The sequence below is a fragment of the Dasypus novemcinctus genome, chromosome 3 (assembly GCF_030445035.2).
Source record: "Dasypus novemcinctus isolate mDasNov1 chromosome 3, mDasNov1.1.hap2, whole genome shotgun sequence".
NCBI lineage: Eukaryota > Metazoa > Chordata > Mammalia > Cingulata > Dasypodidae > Dasypus > Dasypus novemcinctus.
In genome coordinates this window covers 171,999,904-172,016,208 of record NC_080675.1, presented here as the reverse complement: position 1 = coordinate 172,016,208, position 16,305 = coordinate 171,999,904, and the positions used below count along the sequence as shown (strand labels likewise).

The following is a 16,305-nucleotide window of genomic DNA, read 5'->3' as shown; positions in this document are numbered from 1 at the left end:
GTTCTAAAATCTTTGATTAGTAATTGCAGAGACTTTTCTTCCTCCAGAATATTTGCTATCCAATTCTTTTTTTCCTGTGATTGGGCCAAACATTCCTGTCTCCTTGTATGTTTTGATTTCCAGTTTCATTCAGTTGTGGTTCGAGAGCATACCTTATTGATTTTTGTTCTTTTAAATTTGTTAAGATGTATTTTATGGCCCAAGATGTGGTCTCTGCTGGTCAATATTCCATGTTAGATTGAGGAGAATGTATTCTGCTGTTGTTGAATGAAGACTTTAAATGTCAATAAGATACAGTTGATGGATGGTGCATTCAGTTCAAGTATATATCCTCAGTGATTGCCTGCCTGCCTGATCTGTCAGTTACTGACAGGAGTGTTGAAGTCTCCAATTTTTTTTTTTCTTTAAGATTTATTTATTTATTTCCCTTCCTTCTCCCCCCCCACCCTGGTTGTCTGTTCTCTGTGTCTATTTGCTACGTCTTCTTTGTCCGCTTCTGTTGTTGTCAGCGGCATGGGAATCTGTGTTTCTTTTTGTTGTGTCATCTTGCTGTGTCAGCTCTCCGTGTGTGCATTCCTGGGCAGGCTGCACTTTCTTTCACGCTGGGCGACTCTCCTTACAGGGCGTACTACTTGCACGTGGGGCTCCCCTACATGGGGGATAGCACTGCACGGCCCGGCACTCCTTGCGCCCATCAGCACTGCGCATGGCCAGCTCCACACAGGTCAAGGAGGCCCGGGGTTTGAACCGCGGACCTCCCGTGTGGTAGACGGACGCGCTAACCACTGGGCCCCTCCTGTGTTTTTAATTGAGCATTTTATGTGACTCTGTTTTTTCTCCTCTCTTAGAGTAACAATTATGTCTGTTAAAATTTTTTAGTTGTTGCCTGGTAATTCACAGTATGTATTTACAACTGATCTAAGTCCACTTTTAAATAGCACTGTACTGCTTTATAAATAGTGCAGGTACCTTATAACAAGGCATCCTCATTCCTCCTTCCCATCCCTTTTAATGTTGCTGTCATTCATTTCATTTATCTGTAAGCTGTAATCATGTCACTGGTGGTACTGTTCCTTCTTTACCTGATTTTTCCCCTGAGCAGAGAACTTTTAATCAATTCATTTGTTCTTTGGGTTTTTAATATGTTCCCACCTCACTCTCTGTGCAGCTTTCATATATCTTTTAAACCCAGATCAGGTCCCATTTTTCTCTAGCCCTTTTCTAATAATCCATTTCAAAGTGATCCTTTCCCGAATGTCTTTTGTGCTTATTTTAGCATTGAGGGGAAACTGGTCATTTTGTTATTCAAGTGAGCCTTCAGTTAGTTAAAGATTACAGATTTCAAATGTCACCAGTGGTAAATGTCTAAACCCTTTTTACACACAAAAAAAAGTCTCTCATTACTCTGGAGCCAGTAAAACAATACTTGTTTGAAACAAGTTCTCCCTCCTCCCCTCAATAAATGTTGTGATCAATAAAGAGTACAACATGACGCCACTTTCTCCCCCGCCCTCACTTTTTAGGGCCATGGCTGCTATTCCACAAAACAATCTACAGGAGCAACTGGAGCGTCACTCAGCCAGAAAGCTGAATAATAAATTAAGTCTTTCAAAGCCAAAATCCTCGTGAGTATTTTAGTTTGCTCTTGCACAAGCACTAACATACTGTCATACATACGAGATACCTAGTTCAACCCTTTCATTGTACAGATGAAGAATGAAGCTCATTTTCCATTTCCCACTTGCAAATTAATGGTAGGGTGTTTTAGCAGCACCAGGTAATAAATTGCTCAGCATGTTTGCACAGTACGTGGCACATAACTGATGCTCAATAAATATTTGTTGAATATATGAATAATTAATCTTCCTAAAAATTCAGGCAAATATGTGTTTTAAATATTTTTAATATAATTGTATATACTTTTCAGTTCTTCCCTCCCTCCTGAGGTATATGCCATCTTTCTGATGCTATCTACTAATAATTTATATTGTTAGTGTGTGCATATCAGGTTCCAGGCACTGTTCTGGGAAGTTGACTTTAAAGCCACCGTCAACCTTCATGTCACTACACCCACCTAAATCCAGGCCTTTTGCCCCTTTTACTTGTCCTTCAGATCTTAGCTTCACTAGCTGTTTTTAACTCTTTTTCACCATAAAACCTTAATCAGCATAGTCGGTGTAGCTCAATGTTTGAGTGCCTGCTTTGCATGCATGAGGTCCCAAGTTCATTCCCCAGAACCTCCTTTTAAAAAACAAAAACTTTAATTGGAGTAGTGACAACTAGCCACAGTTGAGTCTCTTCCTTCTTTCACTTCTGCTGCCTTCTTCCACTGGAGGTGATATTAATTAAGGGCTACCTCCTGAAAAATTCAGGATTGGAAATGACTTGGCTACTCTAAAAATTTGAATAATTAGCCTCTGAAAAGAAAGGATCAGAACATCTAAACTATTATTTAAATTGCATTATCGGGGAGCGGATGTAGTTCAGTGGTTGAGCTCCTGCTTCCCACTGAAGCAGGGTTTAAATTAAAAAACAAAATTAAACACTATATGTTTTAAAATCACAGAGGGATATGGATTCTTTGCTTGTTTGTGTTTCTATTAAGGTAAATTATATGAGTTAGTGAAAAAATAATTTGTTTTGTAGAGTTGGCGGGTTTGTTGAAATGAATCAGTCTAACTCACTTTTTCAATTATTTTTCAGGGGTTTCACTTTTAAAAAGAAAACATCTGATAATGAGGTATCTGTAACAAGTGTGTCAGTAGCAAAAACACCTGTATTATGTGACAAAGACGTTAATGTTGCTGAGGCCTTTTCCTTTGGTGAACCTTTAACCCAGGCCACGAATCTGCAGGCAGAGATCAGTGGCTTTAAAAATGCTCCCGCAGGATGGCAGACCAAGAGAACTGGTTCAAAATTGTCCTCACCAGATTTGTTGCAGTTTTCACCAGAAGTTTTATGTACTACCCAAAACACACCTGTTATAAAGGAACCCCGTGATGTTATTTTCAAGAAATTAGAATTGAGTTCGTCAACAGATTCTTTCGCTGCCATCAATGATTGGGATGATATGGATGACTTTGATATTTTGAATTCAAAAGCATTTGTTACGCCACCCAAATCTCACTTCGTAAGAATAAGCACCGCTCAGAAGTCAAAAAAGGCCAAGAGAAACTTTTTAAAAATACAGCTACCTAAAACAAATACAGTGAAAGCTGATTTGGCTTCTTCCTCCTCTGAGAACAAGCAAGTAGATTTGACTAAGGAACAGCAAGATGATTCCGAGTGGCTAAGTAGTGGTGTGATTTGCATCGATGATGACCCTATTCCCGAAGGGCTTATTAATGAAGATGCTCAGGAAAGTCACTCGTTAAAAATTCACTTGGAAGATGGAAGTGGTAAATATTTTATCTTCATTTTAACATGTTGTTTTTATGTTCATTGAAAGCGAGGCATTGGAAACGATAGTGAATATGATGCAGCTTTTGTCCTCCCCGATCTTATCTCTGTAGAGGTGCTGTTGACCTTTCTTTTGACCTCATCATTGGGGCTGGGCATATTTTGGGAATGGAAGGTTTTGTTGTGCAGTGGTTTTTATATTAGTACCAAGGAGAGCTCTGTAGTTTTACACATGAAGAAAACAAGGCCCATATAAAATCAAGTGGCCTGTTAAAGGCCTAATGACTGGTTACTGGTAGATTTGGGAAGTGAAACTAAGCCCTTCTTTTGTAGTTCCTATATGGTTTTCTGTCCTCTAATATTGACACACAATATGATCTAATCATGTTGGTAAAATAGTATTTAAACTATTTTCTGAATAACTCTTATATATTTTGTTATATATTATATATGTATTAGATATCTAAAACCTAATAGCTGATATTAGCCTTATATAGAAGTAATCCACCTTATGAAATATTTCATAAATACGAGACTAAAACTGAACCCCACCAAGGTCAGAAAGCACTGAAAAGGATTGATAGTAAACTAAACTATAGTCTAATGATTGTGTTGCCATTTCTGAAGGGAAAATTTGGATAAAAGGTAAACCAGAAAGCAACAATTTTCTAGCATAGTCCAAGAGAGAGTCACTGAATCTGGAAGACTTAAATAGCTAGGAAGCCCTTTGTAGGAAAGAAGATAGACTGTATCTGTACAAATAACCCAGTTTCTGCAATTATCAGATGTATTTGTTGAACTTTACCCTTATGTAAATATGAGTGAAAAATAGAAGAAATGAAAGGGCTGATACTGAGTATAGGTTTCATAATTTAACTGAAGACAATCATAAAAATCAAAAGCACATCTTCAGCCTTAATCTAGAATCCACTGAACTTAATCTAGTTGACTTCAGTAATCACCTATGCAGAAATAAGCCAGCATTAATACATGAAAATGGCATTACTGTTTATGACTGGCCTGAAACACTCGTTCCAAGGGGTTGACACTCTTGTTTCTCTCATTAATTATTAAAATAACCTTTATTCATCAAATCTTTTACTTCAGATGACAATGAAAAGAAGCAGAGTTTGGAAGAAACTGAGTTACACTCGGTTGAGAAATCTCCATGTATTGAGCTTGAGGATGATTTCAATATAGATTGTGTTCCACCTTCTCCAGAAGGATTTACTTCTGCATCTTCTTCCTCTTTAAAATGCTTTAGGTAAAATAGCCAATTATTAATAAACCTTATTGTTTGTTTCTGGGAAAGCTTAAATAGCTTAATTTAGTTATATACTACCATTTCTATTACGTATATTTTGTGCTCTGCACTGTTTATTTTACATTCAAATGAAAGCAACAGATAATCCCTATTTTCTACATTTTATTTGTTAGCATTTGAAAGATGTAAAATCCCATTATGATTAATTACATGGGACCCCCAAACAACTTTATTTAGTTGACTTTGACATAAGCAATATATTCCTAAAACTATTTCCAAACTCTTGGACCCGAAATGATACCAGACTAACCCATTATTTGGAAAGTGAATTAGTTAGTAATATGTCTTTTTTTTAAAGGACATGATAGATTGTCCATTATATTTGTCATTCACTGAATTATAGTAAATTGGTGACATTATTGTGGTTAATGGTACTATTATGGGGAAAATGAATGTTTCACATAGCCTGCCAATAATTCAAACTACTGATTGTAACCGTCACATCCACTCCCTCCCCAATCTAAATCGCAGTCCAGTTGAGTGGTGATTGTATATGCTATGCTATTAACCAGTATTTTGATGAGAAACAATTCTGTGTAGTTTATCACCTTATTAGGGAAGGAAGGAAAGGGGAAGAAAACAGGGAGGTGTTTGTGGGCATAGCCTAGTTTCTCTTGCTTTGTGTTGTAACTTATATTGGGATATTAGAAGAGCTAGGGAAAATTAAAGCCTGCAAGAGACCCCCTTTCTTCCTCTCCTTTCCAAAAGAAATTCAGACAGAATTTAGATGGTTAGATCTGAAGTAGGTCTAGATTCTAGATTAGCATTCACATTTACCAGGGGAAGCAGGCTGAGGGGCAGCTAGGAGCAGCGAATTGCCCGGGATTATACAGTTAATGGCAAATGGACTAGGAACTGGTGCAGTGCTTCTTCCTGGGTGACACAAGTCCTTGCGGAACCCTGTCTTTTTTCTTTAAAAAATTTTTGAAATAAAATAAAAAGTATATTGCACAAGTAACATTTTAACCACATTAACAGAGCTCTAAATGAGAGAAAAAAAATACTGACTCAGAGCCCCACAGTTCCAGCAAACCATTTTCTTTGTCCATGTTCAATTTTGATCTTTCTCTCCATTGTGTATGGGATTTTTTTCATTGTAATCAACATGTGACTATATATATTCTGCTTTTTGTTTCCTAATATTATTTTTTAAACATCTTCCATATTGCTATATAGTCTTTATTTTTATACCTTTTTTTTTTAGGAGGTACTCGGGATTGAATTCAGTACTTCATGCATACAACACAGGTGCTCAACCACTGAGCTATACCTGCTCCACTTTTTTTTTTTTAGGCCAGTAAATGAGTTTATTAAGAAACAAGAAAAAAGATAGTACATACCCAAGACATGGGTGTGGGTGTGCCACAGGGTGAGACAGGCTTTATTCCTTTTAATGGCAACATAATTTGAGTTGTCAGACCATAATTAACTTAGATCTTCAGCAGTGTATTTCCAAGGTAGATTCTCTAATTTTTTTTTCCATTGCAACCCAGTATATATGTCTGTATAAGACAAAACTGAAAATATTTTTATAAATGATATTACTTTATGTAGAATGTATCTTTAAACTTTTGGTTCTATTTTATTTCATTTTTTTGAAAATATTTTGTGCATCTCTTCTATCCCAAAACCTCATAAGCAGCCCTCAGCCTCTTAAGCTGCCCTCATAGTGCTCCATCTTCTGGCCCCACGTTACCTTTTCAACTTCAGCTCCAGTTAAGCCCTTTCACTAACCCTCAGCTTCAGTGAGCCTGAGTCAAACCAACAATCTGAAAAACATTGCTAAAAATGTAAAGTTTGTTTTATTATACTATGCTACCATTTTTAAAAAGATAGATAAATAAGTTATTCATCACTGCTTTGATTTAGTTAGACTATTGCAGTCCAGAGTTCTGCTTGTGGCAAGTACAGGTGACTCCTGTATATCAAGCAAATGTCTTTTTTATCACTCTTTCATAGTATGCCACTTTAATTATATCCAGTCAGGTCGATCATACTTACATATATAACTATGTTTGTGTATAATATATACAGGGTAATGTTACATATACAGACACACACACACATGTGCATATACATACTGTCATAATGAGAGAAGTCCGGATAATGTCTTTGGAGTCCCAGAAGAGAGAGCTGTAATAACCACCAGTGGAGAGCCTAGAAGAACAGGTGTGATTTAGGTAAGAAAAGACTGCAGTGGTGGTTTTCACATTGAGAGAGGAGCAGGGGCAGAATCCCTAAAGTATATAAAGGGCTTATATATATGAAAAATGCAAGTGGTGCATTGTCATCGGAGCCTGATGTTATTGAAACGGCATGATTGGATATAAGTCTCGTGGGGCCAGAAGATGGAGGACTTTGAGAGCTGGCTAAAAAGGTTTTAGAATAGAGGAGATATAAAAACATGTCTCCTTTTCTGTTGTTAATTGTCTGACCAGTTCTGAAAAAATATTAGGGCGTATGTGGATTATTTATTTATTTGGTCTAACCTGTGTTATAATTGGCTTTACATTTATGGTAGTATGTTAAAGGACCCTGACACCTCTGGCATGAAAAAGGATGTTTTTAGCACATCAGAGGACCTCTCATCAAAACCTGAGAAAATGGCTACACAGCACCCTAATCAAGAAACCAGCACAGACTGTGACGGTACAAAAAGTATTTAATTTAATTAATTTATTTATTTATCCCCCCCCGCCGTTATCTGCTCTGTGTCCGCTTGCATTCTTGGTAGGACCGGGAGTCTGTGCCTCTTGTTGTTGTGTCATCTTGCTGCGTCAACTCTCCATGTGTGTGGCACCACTCCTGGGTGGGCTGCGCTTTTTCTTGCGGGATGGCTCAATGCAGGGCACACTCCTTGCGTGTGGGGCACACCCCTACATGGCATGGCACTCCTTTCATGCGGCAGTGCCATGAGTGGGCCAGCTCACCACATGGGCCAGGAGGCCCTGGGTTCAAACCCTGGACCTCCCATATGGTAGACGAATGCACTATCAGTTGAGCCACATCTGCTTCCCCAAAGAGTATTTTAGATATATGATGTATTTCAACCACTTTCTTTTGAAAACAAAATAAAATTCTATTCTAAACCTGTGACTGTATTGTATAAAATAGCTAGTTTATGGTTCCTTTTATTCTTTTTTTTTTTTTAAAGATTTATTTATTTATTTAATTCCCCTCCTCCCCCGGTTGTCTCTTCTCTGTGTCTATTTGCTGCGTCTTGTTTCTTTGTCCGCTTCTGTTGTCATCAGCGGCACAGGAAGGGAAGCGTGGGCGGCGCCATTCCTGGGCAGGCTGCACTTTCTTTCGCGCTGGGCGGCTCTCCTTAAGGGTGCAGTCCTTGCGCGTGGGGCTCCCCTACGCGGGGGACACCCCTGTGTGGCACTGCACTCCTTGCGCGCATCAGCACTGCACGTGGGCCAGCTCCACACGGGTCAAGGAGGCCCGGGTTTGAACCGCGGACCTCCCATGTGGTAGACGGACGCCCTAACCACTGGGCCAAGTCCATTTCCCGGTTTCTTTTATACTAACATAGAATCATCCCTTTTCATTAGTTAGTCTACATTTGCTTGAACACCCTCAGGGATCATAAACTTATCCTCTCTTAAGGTAGTTCATTCTTTATTTTGAAAATACTACTTGTTAGAAAATTGTTTCTCATATTGAGCCAAAACTTACTTCTCTGTTACTTTAATCCTTGTGAGGTCAGTGTAAACATTGTTAGTTATATAGGTATTGCTTTCTAGACCTTTCGTCCCCTTGACTCTTCTCCCTTGTATTATATATATGTGTGTGTGTATACACACACACACACACATATGTATACACTCTAGCTCCGGGTCTTGGTGTCCCTTTAAAAATTTAATACTTGTTCATTATTTAATTTATCTTTTATTTCATATTTTCTTTCTATTTCCTTGTAACTCTTTCATTGTGGAGATTTGTGTCCTTCTGTTCTGGAAATTGTTTCTTTTGGTTTTCTCTTTTTGCTTTTCCTGTAACTTTACACTACCATTATTTATCTTTTCTATTTTCCATCTCTTGCTTTTCTACTTTCTGTGAGATTTCCTCAATTTTATTTTATTTCCCCCCCTGAGATGACTCCCTCATCTGTTAGCTCATTGTTTCTGCTCATTGTTTTTTGCTCATTGTCTGCTCATTTTTGCTCGTTTTTTTCCCATTGTCTGCTCGTTGTTTGTTTGTCTTCTTTAGGAGGCAGAGGGAACCAAACCTGGGACCTCCCACATGGGAGGCAGGTGTTCAACTGCTTGAGCCACATACGCTCCCCTCAATTTTGTTTTTAACTCTTCTATGAAAGTTTTTACTTTTATCAGTTTCCAAAAACTCCTTTTTGTTCTCAGAATATTTCTGTAATGGATCCTAGTCTTGTTTGATGTATGCTGTACTTTTCTTTTGGAGGTGGTGCACATATGTGGGCATAGTGTTCTTCTGGTCTATATGCTTTTCTCTTCCCTCCGAAGTTTTATTTTTTTTGTCTTTGCATTTCTTTTAGAGTTCTTCCTGCAATATCTGATATCCTAGACACTGTTCCAAAGGCCTTGTCATATTAACTGATTTAATCCTCACTATAGTCCTTTAAGGTCATTTCTGTTATCCTTATTTTATAGATAGGGAAACTGAGGTGCAAGAGTTAAATAATTGTAAAAGGTCATAGAATGAGAAAGGAGCATCGCTTGAATTCAAACACAGGTAGTCTTGGACTCTTGATTTCCCATCTCCCCATTGCACTAGCCTGTCTCTGCACCACTCGGCTTCACTGATATAACATTTGGCTGGGAGTAAGAACAGAGTCCTACAGACTGTCGTTACAGACCTGCCTCTCAGTTGAGATGGGTCTGCTTAGCACCACATCTTGTTTAAACTGGTACAAATCTACCTTCAGACCATGTTTCTCTTTGGTCCATGGGGATGCAAAAGTCGTATAACTTGTTATGTGGTTCACTGAAGTTCAAGGTCTGAGACAGCAACGGGGAGTGGAAGAGACATTGGTGCGAACCTGAGTTAGAAACCTAATGCCCCCTATTCCTGGCTGTATGACCAAGGCATATTAGTTAAGTTTGAACTTCAGCTTTATTTTCTGTAAAATAAGGAAAAAACTACCTTCCCTGCATGACTGTTCTCAGGAGTCAAGGTAAAGTACCTAATGTACCATAGGCTTCCAATAAATGGTAGCTATTATTGTTATCTGCCAGTCCTTTCAAAGAAGGAAATGTGTTCAGATGACTGGTTCGCTTTTATGAACTCTTGCTAACTCTATAATTGTTTTCTTTTCTTAGAGCTCACAGAGCAGCTACTTGATAACACGTTCTAGAGCTTTGCCTTGAATTGACATTGGGATTGCCACTCTGTAGATTTTGGCAATCACTTCTGTATTTTTTTTAGCACTTAGAACCATATTTCCCTGTCTTCACTCTTCCATCAACTCTTCTATTGACTGGATGGAACAGTGGCTCCAAGACCTCGTTTGGCTCTTTTTTCATGAGGTGTGATCTATCTGGACAAGGAGTCTGGAGCTAGCAAGGTGCTCTTGTGTCTCTCTCTGAGTCTGTCTTGGTTTTCAGCTTTTTGAGACCGTTGTTTATTCTCCTCTTTCCAGTCTGATGTCCATTTTCTCTGCAGAAAAAAAACAGAAATAAAATAGGAATTCAGCAGTTCCACATTACTATCTCTTACTTGATTCACCATTTACCAAATTTCCCAGGTCATTCTGACAGCGTGCTTGTTGCCATGCTGCTCTGTCTCTGATGGTCTCCTACGAATCCTGATTCCTCTGCAGCCCACTTAATCTTTTTTTTTCCCCTCCCTCATACCTTAGATCCTGGAGGTGGGGTAGGCATCTTCCTTATTTCCCATTTCTGCCCTAAACCAATTTTTTCTTTCCTTCATCCAAAACCTCAACTCCTTTGAAATTCTGTTTCAGGAGTTCTTAACCAGGGGTCCGTGAGCTTGAATTGAAAATTCAAAAAAACATTCTTACAGGGCTATGTTAATCTGGATGTGATGTATTTATTACATAATACACAGTATAGTGTGGACTTAGTAAGGGGTCCATGGTTTTTACCTGACCGGCAAAGGGGTCGAACAAAAAATGTTAAGCACCCCTGTTCTATTTCTTAGTTATACATCTCTTGTCTGTCTCCTCCACTAGAATGAAAAACACTGAGGACCAGGCCTTTATTTGGGTAGTTACCCGCTGTATCCCTGAGACACACAAAGGTATTCAGTAGCATTCATTACGTGAGTGAGTGCATGAGTGAGTTCATTATCACTGCATCATATCCCGTCTTTTCCTTGAACTTAACAATATGTTCCTTTTTAGATTGCTTTTCCCCTAGCTTTCCATCACTTCCGAGTCACCAATTTTCTCCTTGTAAAAGGAATTATGTCCTAAGACACTCTTTTTGTTGTTGTTGTTCTCTCCCCTTCCCCACCCCCATTGTCTGCTCTCTGTGTCCATTTGCTGTGCGTTCTTCTGTGTCTGCTTGCACTCTTGTCAGTGGCACCGGGACTCTGTGTCTCTTTTTGTTGCGTTACCTTGCTGCGTTAGCTCTGTGTGTGTGTTGCACCACGCCTGGGCAGGCTGCGCTTTTTTCATGCAGGGCGGCTCTCCTTGCGGGATGCACTCGTTGCACATGGGGCTCCCCTATGCAGGGAACCACCCCTGCATGGCATGGCACTCCTTGTGAGCATCAACACTGCGCATGGGCCAGCTCCACACGGATCAAGGATGCCCGGGGTTTGAACCATGGACCTCCCATGTGGTAGGCGGACGCTCTATCCGTTGAGCCAAATCTGTTTCCCCTAAGATACTCTTACAAGAGATGAAATTGTCAGCAAGACACAATAAACTTTTATCCAGTTATGCCATTTTAGCTAGATAAGACTTTCTGAACAATGGCTAGAGTTCAGGTTTCCCCACCCAGGAATGCTGCTGTGCCAGTTTTATTATTTGCTTTAAAGGCTCTCGGGAAGCGGACTTGGCCCAATGCATAGGGCATCTGCCTACCACATGGGAGGTCCGTGGTTCAAACCCCGGGCCTCCTTGACCCGTGTGGAGATGGCCCATGCGCAGTGCTGATGCGCGCAAGGAATGCCATGCCATGCAGGGGTGTCCTCTGCGTAGGGGAGCCCCACACACAAGGAGTGCACCCCATAAGGAGAGCCACCCAGCGCAAAAGAAGGTGCAGCCTGCCCAAGAATGATGCCGCACACACACAGAGCTGACACAAGATGACGCAACAAAAATAAACACAGATTCCTGGTGCCACTGATAAGGATAGAAGTGGTCACAGAAGAACACACAGCAAATGGACATAGAGAGCAGTCAACTGGGGCAGGGGGGAAGGGGAGAGAAATAAATAAATAAATAAATCTTTTTTAAAGAAATAAATAAAGGCTCCCTATTTTCCATCTGGTGAGCAGATACCCCCAGAACATTCCTTCTGTTCTTACCCAGATATTATTTAGTGTGCTTCTACCTTTAGGTTTATGGTCTTTCTTGTAGTAGATGTAAATGGCTTTGGCATGGATGTCACTTTACTTCTCTTCATATCCTTCAATTGAGGCAATCCAGTGATGCAATCCATTACACTGGCTCTCAGGTTTGGTTTGCTTTGTTTATTATATCTTCCTACATTTACTATTTTTAGAGCATTTCAGACAGTATTTCAGAAGAGAGGGTTGATGTATTAGTTAAGCCTCATTTTGTTGCAAGTCACAGAAACTCAACTATAAAGAAAGAGTAACATTTCATACACTCATTAATTGAAAAGTTCAGCTCTAGCACACCTGAATCCAGCAGTACTGTCAGAAATTTGACTTTCTGTGCCATGCTGACTGTTGTGTTTATTCTCAGGCAGGCTCTTTTCTTGTCATACCAGGTAATGTCAGGCTTATTTCTTACCAACCCCAGAAGAAAGATAGTTTCTCCGTCCTTGTGGTTGCAGCAGAAGCCCAGGTAGTATTCATAATTGGTCCAGCTTGGGCTAAGCCTCCGTAACTGGACCAGTTACTGTGTATGCTCTCCTTGGCCAGTCCTGGCTCATGTGCTCACCCTGAACCAGAAGTTGGAAATTTAAAAATACATATATAAGGAGCAGATGTGGCTCAAGTGGTAAGCACCTACTTCCCACAAGGGGGGTCCCGGGTTAGGTCTCCAGAGCCTCCTAAAAACAAAAAACAAACAAGGAAAAAATAATAACTCAGGAGCCGATGTGGTCCAGTGGTTGAGTGCCAGCTTCCCACATACAAGGTCCTGGGTTCAATCCCCAGCCCCCAGTACCTCAAAAAATATATTGGGGGTAGGGGGGTGATAGGTAATGAGCAGGCAAAGATAAGTGTGTAAGTTAAAGAAGGGAATGTTTGGGCTTCTTAGCAAACTTAGCATGTAATTTAAATGATAATGAAACTATCCCAATATTCATATGTTCCTTTGAGGGAGTCAGGTAATTATCCTTTCATCCATATATGCTGAATAAATAAATCTTTATGCCTCAAAGAGCTCTATAACCATAGCTGTAGAATAGAAGCACATAGGTGTTTTAACTTGTAAAGTGACTTTAAAACCCAGCACCACTCACCCCCTGAAGCTGGAACTCTGCTGGGAGGTGTCCTGAGACCAAGGCCCCAGAGCTTAAGCTTGGCAGCTTTCAGAGGGGCCAGACCAAAAGTGCCATCTTAAGAATGACCCCATTCTTCTCTACAACTCTTCAAAGAAATGCGGCCCCGGCAATCAAATCCAGCAAATATGTATTCAGCCCTTCTTATGGGCCAGGTTCTGCGCTTCTATGCTAGTTGTTCTCATGTATCTCATTTCTTCAGTCCTCACAATAAATAATAAATCTGTTAAAAAAGATTGGGTTAGCGATCTTAATATTAAAACAGAATGCAGTCAAGTCTTCAAGAATACTTCAGGGTTTTGCACCCATTTCCCCCATTCATCTAGGATTTGTTAACTATGTTAGAGGCAGAATGATTTGAATGTCCAGACATCTGTACACAGCTTACCTTTAGAGGTACCTATGCTTTAGTGTAGGTAAGAATTTCTATTGAGAGTTCTGAACAGAAATCATACTTTCCATACTCTGGCTAATTTAAGGGATTTCTCAAGAATAATTTTAACTGAACTCAATTTTGCCTTACCGAAACCATTGGCTTTGTAAGAATCCTCTCCACTAGAGTGATGTGACAGTCGAGGCAGGCTGCCTCTCTGAAAGAGGCAACATTTCTGCTCTGACCATATAGCACTCCCTCTCCAGAAAGCACATTTGGAATATAGCTGGTTTAATCTCCCCATGCCTTAACACTCAATCTCTCCCTTCTTTAGTAGGAGTTATATATATGGATATGATTTAAGGGTTACGATCCTTTATTAGTCATTGCTTTTATTGGGAATGACAAACACTCAGTTGGCTTATTCAAACAAAAATTTGTGGAGTGGGCTGGCTGGACTTAGATGTCATCACGAATTTCACCCTCTTGCATTCTCCCCTCTCCTCTGTCCTATCTCTCCATCTCTCTCCCTATTTCTTTCTGTCCCTGTTTTTTGCTTCCCTTGCATTGGTCTTATCTGCAAGCCGTCTTTCCCTGTATGGTTGCAGAGAGGGCCACCAGCAGCATATCAAGCCTGCTGAAAAGAGGCGTTTTCAATCCTAGAAAATCCTGGAGCTAATTCCCATTAGGTTGCCTTGTATCAGATGCCCAGTGCATGGGCTGGGGAGAGGTGTGTTTCAAAAAAAAAAGAAAATCTGTGTGTTCTGCTGTTACCATTAGAGAATGGATGCCAGGAGGGCCAAAGCAGCAGGTATGGGTTATTATTGCCAGCCCATCCCTTTACAATACACCTGGTATGGGCCAGTGAGGTTTATACCTGAAGTTAGTAAAAATTCACGGTAAATCTATATGCCTATGTATCTTCTATTGACCTTGGTCACCCTGAAAGAAATACTAGGAATTATTAATAACATGAAATTAAATGAAAACACAGGTATGAGCTCTCATGATACAGAATAGAGACGACCTGAGTTTGGTTATTTCACAGACAGATGACAGGGCATTATATGTTGTTTATGATCTTGTTTTTAAACAACTTTCAATTTTATATCCATGACTTTTTCAAAATCTTAAGTGTTTTTTGTCTTCAAGGAAAAATTTAACAACATAATTACTTTATAGCTAGACAGTTAAGTTTACGGCAGCAACTTATTCTCGTGATGGAGGACATCTGTAAATTAGTTGATGCTATCCCTGCTGGTGAACTGCAAGCGTTGGATTGTGGGAATGAACTGCTTCGGCAGCGGGACATAAGGTATCTTGATTTTCTCCTTCTGGAATATATATCCGATTGCATTTCCACGCTCTAAGCCAAAAATGGACAGGACAAAATTTCCAGGCATTCTAGCCAGGATTGGTTAGGATGATCTCATTAACGTTGTCCCTGTGTTTTAAATTCATTTACTCTTTCACACTGTTCCTTTAGCATTTGTATTCAAATTTTTGTGATTGGAAGAAAGAGGATATGTTTTGCCACAGTTTTTGTTTAGGAATGGAAACTAGAGATACACTTGTGTATAAACATGAGCAGATCACTCCTGTTTAATATGGTGTTCTCTTTTCTCTTCTCAGAAGGAAACTCCTAGCTGATGCAGATTTTAATAGACGCAATCCAGGTGTTCCTGGCCTAGTGTGGCGCTGCAGCCCTGTGGAAGATGTGGCGTCTCTTTCCTCTCCTTATTCATTTCCAAAGGGTGATGCCTGTCCTCCACAGAATTCTGTTACAGAGTTAAAGCTTCCACACCTTCCCTCCGTTTCCGTGTCCGCTGGGGAGTGTTTACTGACCACTACCTCAGGGAAGACCACGTCCTCGGCCACCCCAAAGAATCCTTGTGAAAGGCCCTTCTTCAACTCCCAGTTACACAAGTCCTTTGTAAGTAGCAGCTGGGCCGAAACACCGAGGACGGAGAAAAGAAAAGAAAGCCCTTATTTCCCAGGAAATGTTCTCACAAGCACTGCTGTGAAAGATCAGAGTAAACACACTACTTCAATAAATGACTTAGAGAGACGAGAGGTTTCAGAAATCCAGGGTTCCTGTGATATCGATAATTTTGATATAGATGACTTTGATGATGATGATGAGTGGGAAAATATCATGCATAATTTAGCAGCCAGCAAATCTTCCACATCTGCCTATCAGCCCATTAAGGAAGGTCGGCCAATTAAATCAGTGTCAGAAAGAATTTCCTCAGCCAAGGCAGACCATCTTCCCGTGGTGTCTACTGTTCAAAATAAAAACTTCTCAGAGTCAATTCAGAATTACACTGGTAAGTTTAAAATAAATTGAGTGCTTATGTATTAAATGAAAACGAAATTGTCCAAATGGGAGTTGCATTGGAAAAACCATAGCAAGCCATCATTTCCTGAAAACCACATTGTTTTTATGCAAATTTCTACTGATAATATGAATTACAAATCACTATTTCAAAAGCAACTTGCTCTTTTGTCCCTGTAGCAGCTGTAGTTTTATAAAATGTATAATTATAACCTATTGTAGTAAAGCTCTAAAG

The 16,305-nt window shown here is 39.9% G+C and overlaps 1 protein-coding gene across 2 annotated transcripts in view; it reads left to right on the top strand.

Annotated features, from left to right (window-relative positions):
- The window catches only part of BLM (BLM RecQ like helicase), a 112,329-nt gene that overhangs the window by 47,990 nt on the left and 48,034 nt on the right, over window positions 1-16,305 (top strand). For both annotated transcript variants that reach the window (XR_011648483.1, XM_023584952.3), the window contains exons 3-8: window positions 1,524-1,625; window positions 2,704-3,398; window positions 4,507-4,663; window positions 7,245-7,372; window positions 14,918-15,050; window positions 15,368-16,062. Coding sequence is in view for 1 of the 2 variants with exons in the window: in XM_023584952.3 (XP_023440720.2) it covers window positions 1,528-1,625; window positions 2,704-3,398; window positions 4,507-4,663; window positions 7,245-7,372; window positions 14,918-15,050; window positions 15,368-16,062 (1,906 nt within the window). In the remaining variant the exon portion in view is untranslated. The remainder of the gene's footprint in view (window positions 1-1,523; window positions 1,626-2,703; window positions 3,399-4,506; window positions 4,664-7,244; window positions 7,373-14,917; window positions 15,051-15,367; window positions 16,063-16,305) is intronic.